The following is a 15643-nucleotide window of genomic DNA, read 5'->3' on the forward strand; positions in this document are numbered from 1 at the left end:
AACACTTTGTCGCTCATCACATCAACCAGCACGGCATTTGGGTATGATGGATGGATGTAGATAGGTACACATTTGATGGGGGGGGGGGGGTTTAGTGGTTTGTATCAATAGGAACCAGGGGTTGAATGAGGAAGGCTGAGGACAGTACGTGTGGTGCTTACTAGGGAAGGTTTATGTTCAACAGTGACCTTATGATGATGACGATGTAGATGACGATGATGATGATGATGGACGTACGAGGATGAATCTTTTACGAAACGAATAAAGGAAAATCGAACAGATGCGGGTCATTACGGTTAACATATAAAATAATGTATAAGGTACCTACTTTCTTCTAATCTTTATGATCGATCAGCTTGTGATAGAGATCTTGATGTCGTAGAGAATAGAGATGTATCGAACGGAATATTTATTTCATTTTTTTTCCTGCTATTATGTTGATATCGCTTTTCTCTATGAAAAGGAATTAATGATAAACTAATAGGTATCATTCGGCGGCGAGTCGCGACTGTGTCGTTCCCAGGGTCGAATTTGGTAGTTCTGCTTATGTTACTCGAAACGACAAAGTACGCCATATGGTGCATATTATGGCTAAAATAAAATATATAAGTATCATGTGAAATTATAAATCAAAGATTCTTTTTGCATGTAGATATTATATGGTTAAGAGGCACAAGTGACGCAACTACTGTACCCTGGCGTTTGTTTAACATTGTCCATTAGTACTTCAGAATGTGGATTTTGCTAGAAAAAAAAAAAAAAAAAAAAACAATAGGTAATTGTAAGAAATATGGGAAGCGTAATCTGCATTAAAAGAAAAAGTTTGAATTGGAAGCAACCAGGCATAGGATTTTCATACATCCGTAATCACGTTCCTTTCAACTCTCTAACTATCACGGTTCACGGTTCAGGCCGTGACGCACGTGCAGACGGACAGACGGACGGAGAGCAGAGGTTTAGAAAATAGGGTCTCGTAGGCACCCTTCGAGGGGTACGGAACTGGAGAAAACTAAATTATAATAATGATAATAGGTTTTCTAGGTTACCAAGTAAAATTACTTCTCTTAGGTCGGATTGTATTATGATGGATGCTTATGAAACAAAATTAAATGAACGGTCTACTCAAAGTGTTTTATGTTTGCAGGATCCAAGGATGTTGGAAATGAACAAATGAGGAAAAGGAAGACCCAAAACTAGGTATGGGTCAGGGACACAAAGTCCCAAGGAAGGAAAGCCCCGAGGTTACGGGCTATGGACAAAAAGTCCTATAGGAGGAAGGAGGTGGACCCTAGGATAAGGGTCATTAAAAATTTGGATCTGGAGGGAAAGGACCCTAGGATAAGGGTCATTAAAAATTTGGATCTGGAGGGAAATAAGGACAATCACATATGTATCCCGGTAGAAGAGAGACGCGCCAAGGCTCGGAATCCGCGATTTTCCAATAAGAAGGGAAGAAGAAAATATGTGCGTAAAACTATTGCGTTGAAAGTGTATGAAAATGTTTTGTGATTTAAATCGAGAACTGGCGGCGATTAACTTTAAGTTTAGAGAGTTTATTTTATCAAAAGGACAAGAAGTTCACTTACACATATTCATATTAAGAATCGCTCCCGATTCTAAATATAAATATAGAAGAAAACATAATCTTTAAAGGTATGGTGACTATACAATAATATAAAAAGTCAAAACACGTTATATTCGTTAACAAACTATACCTACATCTAGCTAAGATATCTATGGTGTTTGACACTGTTTGATTAAACTTTAAACTTTGTAAAAGATTTTTCCTCCAGTATGAGTTTCGGCAAGTACATTATGTAGTAGAGCTAGGTAGTTTACATACCATAATTAGTCCTAGCTTTATGTAATTGTAGCATAATAGGTATGTTCGTTTTGTGTACCATATTTATGAGATTTAGCTTTAAAGTGATGCGTGTATGTACGGACTTTAATAGTATTTTCCTAACAAATAGACATATTTTGAATTTGTATAATTGACTTATATAATATAGTTCATCAGTTTTCTTATATAATTCTTTAGTGGGAAGGAGAGTCTAGTTGGAACAGAACTTTTAACAATTTATTTTGAGATACTTGAAACCCTTTAAAGTAGTTTTTAGTAATTAGTTTTACATGCTCATCCCCAAATCTCTATTGAGTGTTCCTGTAAAATATTGGCTTGTGAGTTATAATTGATACTTCGGACTTTATGCATATACCTACCTTCTTTGATTAAATTGAGGCCTCCTTTAGTAGCTACTGGTCTCGCAATTTTTGATATCTTTATGATTTTTGAAAAATTATTTATAAATTTAGAGTGTCTGCCTGCATCTTTTTATTTTAATATTAGCGGAAGAGAACAGAAAAATGAATTTTAGATTAAAGGCTAAATTTGAGTGCTACTGTAGACTGGCAGGTAAAGTTGCGAGGGTAAATAGTTTGGAATTGAATTGAGTTTATCTGCTATTTTCTAATTATATCGGATGGAAAGGGTTGCTGCGAGTGCTCTAAAATTAAGTTGCAATCATAATCAATACCAATGTATCAATAAAACTGTATATTCCTTCTAGTTAAGGTTAGCAAGAATATTAATTTAATTAATTACTATCTTAATTTTTTTTTTGTTTTGTTGAACTAAGTCTTTGTCATTTTGGTTGTGAAGTTTACATGTTACTTAAGTTTTAATTTTTTTTTAAAAGCGATGAGACTCGCTTAAAACAGGATGGCCGAGCTGTAAGCTTGGCCCATATTAATTATCTATAAAACGTGTAGAAGTTACTGATTAAATAGTTGGCGCCACTCAAATCATAACAAATCATAACATCATATTAGAAGGCGTCATTGATTGGCTGAAGTTGTTCAACATCTGATCGATAAACGTACTGTATATAAAATTCTTATAGTTTTTAGTTGATGAATTGTAGCATAATAAAGGATAATATTTGTAATCAATATATAAGATGAAAACATCTTTATTACTTAGATGATTTGTTAAACGAGCTTGATGATTTGTATATTAGTCACTAAGTTTATTCATTGTACAATTTGGATTGGCCGATAACGATAAGATAAAAAGGGGAGTGGCTAATAAACGTGGAGAGGTTACCTGTAAGAGTGGTTTTAAAACGACGACATTCGAAAATATACTAACGTAAGAGGAACAACATTTATTTGACACAAATGTAAAAGTTAATAAATTTAAATATGAAATAAAAGTATAATAATTTATCATAAAGATTGTGTTTGTGATTTCGTCAGACCTTACCCAAAATTACTAAACGCAGATAACACCGAAAAAATTTAAAGGTCCGGGATTGCACTCCAGACCTCCTAAATAGACGGCAAAGTCCTATGTACCTACATAAATCCTAGGCTATCATCTCTTTTTTATAGGTGACTAGCTGATACCCGCGACTTCGTTCGCGTGGATGTAGGTTTTTTAAAATTCCCGTGGGTACTCTTTGATTTTCCGGGATAAAAAGTAGCCTATGTGCTAATCCAGGGTATAATCTATCTCCATTCTAAATTTCAGCCCAATCCGTCCAGTAGTTTTTGCGTGAAGGAGTAACAAACATACACACACACACACACACACACACACACACACACACACACACATACAAACTTTCTCCTTTATAATATTAGTGTGATTATTTTACGGAAAAACACAGCTATAACTAATCCTTTATTACTCTGTCTTTGCTTAACTCCGATTCGATATCTTCATCACTACATAAATTTATTATTATAAGTTCGTTTTTTCGGGTTCCATTCCCGAAGGTTGCCAACCCTATTACTATGACTCCGCTATCTGTCTGTCCGTCCATCTATCCGTCCATCCGACCGCCCATCTGTCTATCAGTGGGTTGTATGATGTATCTGGTGAACCGTAATAGGTAGAGAGCCGAAATTTTCACAGAATGTGTATTTCTACTGCCGCTTTATCAACAAATAACAAAAACTTCGATATGGCCGCTATGACAACTAAAAAAAAGTGTTATTTCTTGTGCGATGGTACGGAACTCTTCGTGAGCGAGTCCAACTCGCACTTGACTAATCTCAAAGTCAGAAAGTACTGAACGGGTTTTCATACGGTTTTCACCAATTTAGAAAGAAGGATTATCTAAGAGGGTCTGGCTATACTTGATTTATGAAAATTTTGCGAAAATAAACAAAATTGCCTGAATTTAGTCGGAGAAAATTCGTGTTCACCCGAAAGACACCTGATTATAGATGATCATTACCGGGGCGAGACGTTTTTATTATAGGTAGGTAGTAGGTACCTATACCTGTACAAATTCGGTTTCCATAATTGTAAGGACTGGAGAGACCCCTAAATAATAATATGTTTGGGTCTTTCTGTTAATATGATAGTTACTTTCTGTGCCATAAATCAAAGATTTTCCTTAGGATTTTAAAAAAACCTAAATCCACGCGGACGAAGTCCCAAGCATCATTCCCAAGTATCTTTTGGATTTCTGTCGTAAACTTGGAAAATTTTGCCTCCATTTTGTATCTTTGTATGTACTTACTTACCTATTTATGAATGTATAATATCCATAAAGTGAAAAGCTTTGGTGTCGTAAAAGCACCCTTTATTATGACACGGCCCAAGAGTTGACAGGCGCAAAAGCCAAAAAACATTTTTCAGCCATCGACCATAATATTATGATATGACATACCCCGTCTGCAACTGTATTATATAAACCGCGTGGTTAATTTGTAATATACCTACCCATGCCAAATTACAGCTTTCTAGTACTAGTATTTTCTGATTTTATAATTTTTAACCCCCGACCCAAAAAGAGGGGTGTTATAATTTTGACGTGTGTATCTGTGTATCTGTGTATCTGTGTATCTGTGTATCTGTGTATCTGTGTATCGGTGTATCTGTGTATCTGTGTATCTGTGTATCTGTGTATCGGTGTATCTGTGTATCTGTCTGTGGCCTCGTAGCGCCTAAACGAATGAACCGATTTTAATTTAGTTTTTTTTGTTTGAAAGGTGGCTTGATCGAGAGTGTTCTTAGCTATAATCCAAAAAAATTGGTTCAGCCGTTTGGAAGTTATCAGCTCTTTTCTGGTTTTCTTATTACTTTTATCTCAGGGCCACCAGAGGTTACGTATTTTCTGACAAAGGAAATATGTACGATTGAGTAGTGTTAGTAAGTACTAAGAACGCATGCCTAGCCTACCTGCTAGCTTGCTTAGACGGCCAATTTTCAGGTTTCTGATAATCAAGGTACATAAAAACATTACTTACCTCACGTAAATTCTCCAAGCTGATTTTTACGTATATTTTAGGCAATATCCTTAAAAATAAGTCGCCAATACTCCTAGACACTTCCCGCGTCGGCCGTATTGCTTTGCAGACGCTTTAAAGCTCCCAAAACAAGTAATTACTTAACTGCACGTAAATTCTGACGCTCCATTTTTATATATGTCCACCAGACAACTATTTTAAAACCTTTTACAAGAAGACAGACCGTTCCAGAGGGCCAATCATCCCCTAAATTCAATTTTAATGCCTCTGTGGGTTTGAGCTCGAGAGCATTATCTACGCACATGAGACTGAGTGAGACATGTATTAGGATGTATTGGGATGTATTGACTTCTCTCTGTCTCTCTCTTTCTCACTCTCTTATAGTTTACTTATGTCAATTAATTATTAATATTTTAAAAAATCTGCTAAAAATTAAAAAAATTGGAGAATTTACGTGAGTTAAGTAATGTTTTTATGTACCTTGATAACCTGATACCTGAAAATTGGCCGTCTAAGCAAGCTAGCAGGTCTGTAGGCATGCGTTTTTAGTACATACTAACACTACTCAATCGTCCACATTTCGTTCGTCAGAAAATACGTGACCTCTGGTGGCCCTGGGATCTTTCACTATTGTAACAGAGGTTCATAATATTATGTCAATTTACAAATGTCAAGCTATCAAGATGGACGTTGCCTAGATACATAATTATTTATTTGAAAATGATGTTTTGGAAAACTCAGATACTTAGGATCGTAGGCGCGGAATTTCTAATTTATAAAATATTATAATCACAGTTAAACGACAAAACATCAATTCAATTATTATATCCAACAGTTAACCAAAGGCCACGAACAATCAACCCAAGCCCAAACTATAGTCAAACTATTTTTAGGGTTCAGTAGGTATCTGTAGAGAAAAAAAAAATGTTGTAGCCTCGACAGTTGTAGTCGCGTAGGTGTGCATGGCATCATTAAATATCGTGGGAGGCGATGACCCTCCGCGCGGCTGAGGTTCCCGCTTCGTAGTCGCTTTGTCGCGCAGGTTTGGATTGCCACCTTCTTTTATTTTATCTGCTCGAACTCAGCTTATTTACTTTGACAAAATACGTTTAAAATTCATCATCATCAGGATCAACCCATCGCCGGCTCACTACTGAGCACAAGTCTCCTCTCAGAATGAGAAGCTACCACACTGGCCAAGCACGTATTGGCAGACCTCACGCACCTTTGAGGGAGCATTATGGCCAACTCTCAAGCATGCAGGTTTCCTGACGGTGTTTTCCTTCACCACTTCGTTGTCTGTCTGTTTGTCCGTCTGTCGCATCTTTCAAGAGAATCAAAACTTATAAATTGGGTACTTCCCGTTTACCTAGAATCATGAAAGGCAGGTAGCAATATTTTATAGCCCAAGCACTCTACTCCTGTGGCCCAAGTAAAGAGAAAAATCCGACAACTGAATTGTCATTACATAAAAAAAAACTTGCACGGAACTCTTCATGTGTGAGGCAGACTCGCACTTGACCGGTTTTTGAAAGTTATGTCAAATAAAAATTTGACATGCAATAACAAACAAAATAAAATACAAGCCACTTTATTCCTTATTTCATCGGGTGAAAGTCGATTTCAATTTAATCGTATATCTTAAAAAGCGAAATATTATACGACTACGTAAAATGGGTACATTTTTAAAGCAACGACATGTTAGAAACAGATATTTCGTTTTGGTCGTGTTAAACTATAAGTGATTACTTTGTGAGTCATTCAGATAATTCTTGATTTAGTGATGTTCGGTTAAAAATATTTCATGGAACGTATAATTAACATAACATTGATGTTACTTTTGAAGAGATATTAGCTGCCTTATTGGATTTATATTATTATAGAAATTGGGTCTTAGAATGGCACAAATAAACGGTAATTTATAAATAAAAGTTTAAAAAGCGTGTAAATAAAAATTAAATTAAAAATTTAAAAAACCCCCGACACATAAACCTCTAAAAAGTAAAAAAATAATAGGTAAGTATGTATGGGCCCTTTAAGAATAGTATAAATAGTAAAGTTTTTATCCAAGCGCTCGTTGCGTCGGGGGACCGCTAAAGTTAACAAAAACTATTCTTTCTACAACAGATGACTTTCATAGTTTATGATAGGTAGCGGTCCCCTGGCGCAACGAGCGCTTGGATAAAAACTTTACTATTTATACTATTCTTAAAGGGCCCATACATACTTACCTATTATTTTTTTACTTTTTAGAGGTTTATGTGTCGGGGGTTTTTTAAATTTTTAATTTAATTTTTATTATGATAGAATGGTTACTACTAGTTACCTACTACGGATCTGTAAAAACCATCCAAGTGCGAGCCCTTTCATATGATACCCCACTTGGTGTAGTTATCTTACTTTGATTTAAACACATTTTAATTTCTTATGACGTATTAAAAAAAAACTACTTACTAGATCTCGTTCAAACCAATTTTTGTTGGAAGTTTGCATGGTAATGTACATCATACATTTTTTTTAGATTTATCATTCTCTTATTAGTTACGAGGGGAGGGGGGGGGGGGGGGGGGGGGGCACATTTTACCACTTTGGAAACTTCCAACCCCTATTTTACCCCCTTAGGGGTGGAATTTCCAAATATGATTTCTTAGCTGACATCTATTAACTATCAACTACTTCTTGCTAAATTATAGCTTTATTCGTACCACAGTTTTTGAGATCTCGTGTTTACAGTAGGTAGGTACGTCAATCAGTGAACTTTCGCTTTATATTATGTCTCTCGCGCAAACTATTCAAAAAATAATATCAGAACCCTCAATATCTAAGGACCCTTACCACATATTTTGACCCATTTTGGTAGTCCTCTGTTCCACTGTCGGGTTAAATTAATGACTGTTCGGGTCGCAAAGCAAGTCCATTACATGTAATTGATAGATACAGGGGCCAGATTAAATAATAAATCTTAAGCGCACCCAACTCGATAGAAATAGGGGCATTCGAGTTTTAAAGGCTTGGTCACACAGAACGCGAAGACATTATCTACTAGATAAAATGATGCTCGTGACTCCGTCCGCGTGGATTGAGATTTTTATTGTATTGTTATATTACAGTGTTATACATGATGTAAGCTATATTTATATCAAATAATTGATGCTCTCGGATTCGTCTACTTACGTGAAGTAAGGTTTTTAATAAAAATTAAATTTAAAATTTAAAAAACCCCCGACACATAAACCTCTAAAAAGTAAAAAAATAATAGGTAAGTATGTATGGGCCCTTTAAGAATAGTATAAATAGTAAAGTTTTTATCCAAGCGCTCGTTGCGCCAGGGGACCGCTACCTATCATAAACTATGAAAGTCATCTGTTGTAGAAAGAATAGTTTTTGTTAACTTTAGCGGTCCCCCGACGCAACGAGCGCTTGGATAAAAACTTTACTATTTATACTATTCTTAAAGGGCCCATACATACTTACCTATTATTTTTTTACTTTTTAGAGGTTTATGTGTCGGGGGTTTTTTAAATTTTTAATTTAATTTTTATTTACACGCTTTTTAAACTTTTATTTATAAATTACCGTTTATTTGTGCCATTCTAAGACCCAATTTCTATAATAATATAAATCCAATAAGGCAGCTAATATCTCTTCAAAAGTAACATCAATGTTATGTTAATTATACGTTCCATGAAATATTTTTAACCGAACATCACTAAATCAAGAATTATCTGAATGACTCACAAAGTAATCACTTATAGTTTAACACGACCAAAACGAAATATCTGTTTCTAACATGTCGTTGCTTTAAAAATGTACCCATTTTACGTAGTCGTATAATATTTCGCTTTTTAAGATATACGATTAAATTGAAATCGACTTTCACCCGATGAAATAAGGAATAAAGTGGCTTGTATTTTATTTTGTTTGTTATTGCATGTCAAATTTTTATTTGACATAACTTTCAAAAACCGGTCAAGTGCGAGTCTGCCTCACACATGAAGAGTTCCGTGCAAGTTTTTTTTTATGTAATGACAATTCAGTTGTCGGATTTTTCTCTTTACTTGGGCCACAGGAGTAGAGTGCTTGGGCTATAAAATATTGCTACCTGCCTTTCATGATTCTAGGTAAACGGGAAGTACCCAATTTATAAGTTTTGATTCTCTTGAAAGATGCGACAGACGGACAAACAGACAGACAACGAAGTGGTGAAGGAAAACACCGTCAGGAAACCTGCATGCTTGAGAGTTGGCCATAATGCTCCCTCAAAGGTGCGTGAGGTCTGCCAATACGTGCTTGGCCAGTGTGGTAGCTTCTCATTCTGAGAGGAGACTTGTGCTCAGTAGTGAGCCGGCGATGGGTTGATCCTGATGATGATGAATTTTAAACGTATTTTGTCAAAGTAAATAAGCTGAGTTCGAGCAGATAAAATAAAAGAAGGTGGCAATCCAAACCTGCGCGACAAAGCGACTACGAAGCGGGAACCTCAGCCGCGCGGAGGGTCATCGCCTCCCACGATATTTAATGATGCCATGCACACCTACGCGACTACAACTGTCGAGGCTACAACATTTTTTTTTTCTCTACAGATACCTACTGAACCCTAAAAATAGTTTGACTATAGTTTGGGCTTGGGTTGATTGTTCGTGGCCTTTGGTTAACTGTTGGATATAATAATTGAATTGATGTTTTGTCGTTTAACTGTGATTATAATATTTTATAAATTAGAAATTCCGCGCCTACGATCCTAAGTATCTGAGTTTTCCAAAACATCATTTTCAAATAAATAATTATGTATCTAGGCAACGTCCATCTTGATAGCTTGACATTTGTAAATTGACATAATATTATGAACCTCTGTTACAATAGTGAAAGATCCCAGGGCCACCAGAGGTCACGTATTTTCTGACGAACGAAATGTGGACGATTGAGTAGTGTTAGTATGTACTAAAAACGCATGCCTACAGACCTGCTAGCTTGCTTAGACGGCCAATTTTCAGGTATCAGGTTATCAAGGTACATAAAAACATTACTTAACTCACGTAAATTCTCCAATTTTTTTAATTTTTAGCAGATTTTTTAAAATATTAATAATTAATTGACATAAGTAAACTATAAGAGAGTGAGAAAGAGAGAGACAGAGAGAAGTCAATACATCCCAATACATCCTAATACATGTCTCACTCAGTCTCATGTGCGTAGATAATGCTCTCGAGCTCAAACCCACAGAGGCATTAAAATTGAATTTAGGGGATGATTGGCCCTCTGGAACGGTCTGTCTTCTTGTAAAAGGTTTTAAAATAGTTGTCTGGTGGACATATATAAAAATGGAGCGTCAGAATTTACGTGCAGTTAAGTAATTACTTGTTTTGGGAGCTTTAAAGCGTCTGCAAAGCAATACGGCCGACGCGGGAAGTGTCTAGGAGTATTGGCGACTTATTTTTAAGGATATTGCCTAAAATATACGTAAAAATCAGCTTGGAGAATTTACGTGAGGTAAGTAATGTTTTTAACCCCCGACCCAAAAAGAGGGGTGTTATAAGTTTGACGTGTGTATCTGTGTATCTGTGTATCTGTGTATCTGTGTATCTGTGTATCTGTGTATCTGTGTATCTGTGTATCTGTGTATCGGTGTATCTGTGTATCTGTCTGTGGCCTCGTAGCGCCTAAACGAATGAACCGATTTTAATTTAGTTTTTTTTGTTTGAAAGGTGGCTTGATCGAGAGTGTTCTTAGCTATAATCCAAAAAAATTGGTTCAGCCGTTTGGAAGTTATCAGCTCTTTTCTGGTTTTCTTATTACTTTTATCCCAGGGCCCCCAGAGGTTACGTATTTTCTGACACAGGAAATATGTACGATTGAGTAGTGTTAGTAAGTACTAAGAAAGCATGCCTAGCCTACGTGCTAGCTTGCTTAGACGGCCAATTTTCAGGTATCTGATAATCAAGGTACATAAAACCATTACTTACCTCACGTAAATACTCCAAACTGATTTTTACGTATATTTTAGGCAATATCCTTAAAAATATGTCGCCAATACTTCCAGACACTTCCCGCGTCGACCGTATTGCTTTGCAGACGCTTTAAAGCTCCCAAAATAAGTAATTACTTAACTGCACGTAAATTCTGATGCTCCATTTTTATATATGTCCACCAGACAACTATTTTAAAACCTTTTACAAGAAGACAGACCGACCGATCCAGATCCAATTATCCCCTAAATTCAATTTTAATGCCTCTGTGGGTTTGAGCGCGAGGGCATTATCTACGCGCATTAGACTGAGTAAGACATGTATTAGGATATATTGACTTCTCTCTTACTCTCTTATAGTTTACTTATGTCAATTAATTATTAATATAAAAAAAATCAGCTAAAAATTAAAAAAATTGGAGAATTTACATGACGTAAGTAATGTTTTTATGTACCTTGATCACCTGATACCTGAAAATTGGCCGTCTAAGCAAGCTAGCAGGTCTGTAGGCATGCGTTCTTAGTACATACTAACACTACTCAATCGTCCACATTTCGTTCGTCAGAAAATACGTGACGGCTGGTGTCCCTGGGATCTTTCACTATTGTAACAGAGGTTCATAATATTATGTCAATTGGCAAATGTCAAGCTGTCAAGATGGACGTTGCTTAGATACATAATTATTTATTTGAAAATAATGTTTTGGAAAACTCCGATACTTTGGATCGTAGGCGCGGAGTTTCTAATTTATAAAATATTATAATCACAGTTAAACGAGAAAACATCAATTCAATTATAATATCCAACAGTCAACCAAAGGCCACGAACAATCAACCCAAACCCAAACCATAGTCAAACTATTTTTAGGGTTCAGTAGGTATCTGTAGAAAAAAAAAGATGTAGTCGCGCAGGTGTGCATGGCACCATTAAATATCGTAGGAGGCGATGACCCTCCGCGCGGCTGAGGTTCCCGCATCGTAGTCGCTTTGTCGCGCAGGTTTGGATGATGCATTAGGCGCACCTTCTTTATATTTTATCTGCTTGAACTCAGCTTATTTACTTTGACAAAATACGTTTAAATTCATCATCATCAGGATCAACCCATCGCCGGCTCACTACTGAGCACAAGTCTCCTCTCAGAATGAGAAGCTACCACACTGGCCAAGCACGTATTGGCAGACCTCACGCACCTTTGAGGGAGCATTATGGCCAACTCTTAAGCATGCAGGTTTCCTGACGATGTTTTCCTTCACCACTTCGTTGTCTGTCTGTGTGTTATCTTTCAAGAGAATCAAAACTTATAAATTGGGTACTTCCCGTTTACGTAGAATCATGAAAGGCAGGTAGCAATATCTTATAGCCCAAGCACTCTACTCCTGTGGCCCAAGTAAACAGAAAAATCCGACAACTGAATTGTCATTACATAAAAAAAAAACTTGTACGGAACTCTTCATGTGTGAGGCAGACTCGCACTTGACCGGTTTTTGAAAGTTATGTCAAATAAAAATTTGACATGCAATAACAAACAAAATGACATACAAACCACTTTATTCCTTATTTCATCGGATGAAAGTCGATTTCAATTTATTATACGACTACGTAAAATGGGTACATTTTTAAAGCAACGACATGTTAGAAAGAGATATTTCGTTTTGGTCGTGTTAAACTATGTGAGTCATTCAGATAATTCTTGATTTAGTGATGTTCGGTCAAAAATATTTCATGGAACGTATAATTAACATAACATTGATGTTACTTTTGAAGAGATATTAGCTGCCTTATTGGATTTATATTATTATAGAAATTGGGTTTTAGAATGGCACAAATAAACGGTAATTTATGAATAAAAGTTTAAAAAGCGTGAAATAAAAATTAAATTAAAAATTTAAAAAACCCCCGACACATAAACCTCTAAAAAGTAAAAAAATAATAGGTAAGTATGTATGGGCCCTTTAAGAATAGTATAAATAGTAAAGTTTTTATCCAAGCGTTCGTTGCGTCGGGGGACCGCTAAAGACTATTCTTTCTACAACAGATGACTTTCATAGTTTACGATAGGTAGCGGTCCCCTGGCGCAACGAGCGCTTGGATAAAAACTTTACTATTTATACTATTCTTAAAGGGCCCATACATACTTACCTATTATTTTTTTACTTTTTAGAGGTTTATGTGTCGGGGGTTTTTTAAATTTTTAATTTAATTTTTATTATGTACCTTGATTATCAGAAACCTGAAAATTGGCCGTCTAAGCAAGCTAGCAGGTAGGCTAGGCATGCGTTCTTAGTACTTACTAACACTACTCAATCGTACATATTTCCTTTGTCAGAAAATACGTAACCTCTGGTGGCCCTGAGATAAAAGTAATAAGAAAACCAGAAAAGAGCTGATAACTTCCAAACGGCTGAACCAATTTTTTTGGATTATAGCTAAGAACACTCTCGATCAAGCCACCTTTCAAACAAAAAAAACTAAATTAAAATCGGTTCATTCGTTTAGGCGCTACGAGGCCACAGACAGATACACAGATACACCGATACACAGATACACAGATACACAGATACACAGATACACCGATACACAGATACACAGATACACAGATACACAGATACACAGATACACAGATACACACGTCAAAATTATAACACCCCTCTTTTTGGGTCGGGGGTTAAAAATACCGTGGAAACTGCTTAATTTACGGGACAAAAAATAAGTCTATATCTATCCCCGAGATGCAAACTATCTCCGTTCCGAATCTCGTCAAAATCATTTAAAAGCTAGCAGACAGACAAACAGATTATAAACTTTCGTATTTTAGGAAAGTTTGTTACTCTATCACGCAAAAACTACTAGACGGGTTTGGCTGTTTGGAACGGAGGTAGATTATAATACATAGGCACTATTTATCCCGGAAAATCAATGAGTTCCCACGGGATTTTTAAAAACCTAATAAGTATATCCACGAGAACGAAGTCGCGGGCATCAGCTAGTTATAAAATAAATTTGGATTGATATGGGTTATTTTTAACCCCCGACCCAAAAAATGGGGTGTTATAAGTTTGACGTGTGTATCTGTGTATCTGTCTGTGGCATCGTAGCTCCTAAACTACTATTTTAATTTAGTTTTTTTTTGTTTGAGAGTGTTCTTAGCTATAATCCAAGAAAATCGGTTCAGTCGTTTGAAAGTTATCAGCTCTTTTCTAGTTATTACTGTAACCTTCACCTGTCGGTGGTGTTATAAATTTTTAATTTAAACCTGTTCTTCTAGATACCACAATGTACGGGCTCCTACTCGAAAACATGGCCGAGTACATCCGACAGACCTACGGCGAAGAAAGATGGGAGGACATTAGAAGACAGGCGGGCGTCGAACAGCCATCATTCTCCGTACACCAAGTATACCCTGAGAATCTGATCACAAGACTGGCGAAGAAGGCACAAGAGGCAAGTAAGAGACTCATAGTAAAGCCAGGAACACACACAATGCGCGGCGGGATGGTAACGGGGCTCGTAGAAGTTGTAATAAGTAGGTAGAGTGAGGGATGAAATCGACGTATTTTAGATATCAATAAATCTGTAACCATAAAAGCTAAATAATTCGTACTTGGCATATTTAATTTAGCTGAGGACACCTTATACTGATAATATCAGCTTTCTAGCGGCATCCAGAGTCCAGACCTATACCGAAGCTATGACGGTTCGAAAATACAACGAAACGCTTCGAGTGCCCCGTCCGCTATCAACTGAATTAAGTTTTTTTTTTGCTGTATATGAAATTTATTTAATGTACAGGATAAGGTATAATAATAATTGCCAAACATTTATTAATTTAGTAATTTAATAAATGATAATTATAACTGAAAAATATTTATTGATTCAGTAATTTAATAAACGTCTTATTAATTAAATTACTGAATTAAGGCATTTACAGAACACTATTAATTCGTATGGGACGTGTAGCTTAAGTAGTGACAACGCATAAGTATCAATCAATTACGATTGTTAAGCAACGGTGGCCCGAGTCTAACTAGCTAGGTGACCAACTTTGGAGGTCCGAATTTGGCCTTTTCGTCTCTTCCGTGCCTCGGATAGCACGTTAAGCCGTCGGTCCTGGATATTATCACTAACATCTGATAATAACTGTAAATTAACCTAAGACCCGCATTGAATGATAACGGAGCACATTTGACATTGGTTGGTTTTACATTGCTGTTCCACTAAGTGTCATTAAAATATTTGTTGTAGAAAACCTTCAATGGATTAAAAATAAATGTCAAATGAGCGCGGTGGCTATCATTCAGTGTTACCCCCCGTCCACACACTGCCCTACTCGCGCAATTAATCGCGACACCGCCTAGACACTAGGTCGCTTGCCTTAGCAACGCGATGGACGTCGAAATTGTGGCAGCGTGCGCGCT

At 36.4% G+C, this 15643-nt stretch overlaps 1 protein-coding gene across 1 annotated transcript in view; it reads left to right on the plus strand.

Moving 5' to 3' along the window:
* LOC123877875 (soluble guanylate cyclase 88E) overlaps nt 1-15643 on the plus strand; it is a 68677-nt gene that overhangs the window by 34496 nt on the left and 18538 nt on the right. Inside the window, exon 2 of the mRNA XM_045924808.1 lies at nt 14494-14669. Coding sequence (XP_045780764.1) covers nt 14502-14669 — 168 coding nt within the window. The 5' untranslated portion in view covers nt 14494-14501. The remainder of the gene's footprint in view (nt 1-14493; nt 14670-15643) is intronic.

This window comes from Maniola jurtina, chromosome 24 (genome assembly GCF_905333055.1).
Source record: "Maniola jurtina chromosome 24, ilManJurt1.1, whole genome shotgun sequence".
Lineage (NCBI taxonomy): Eukaryota > Metazoa > Arthropoda > Insecta > Lepidoptera > Nymphalidae > Maniola > Maniola jurtina.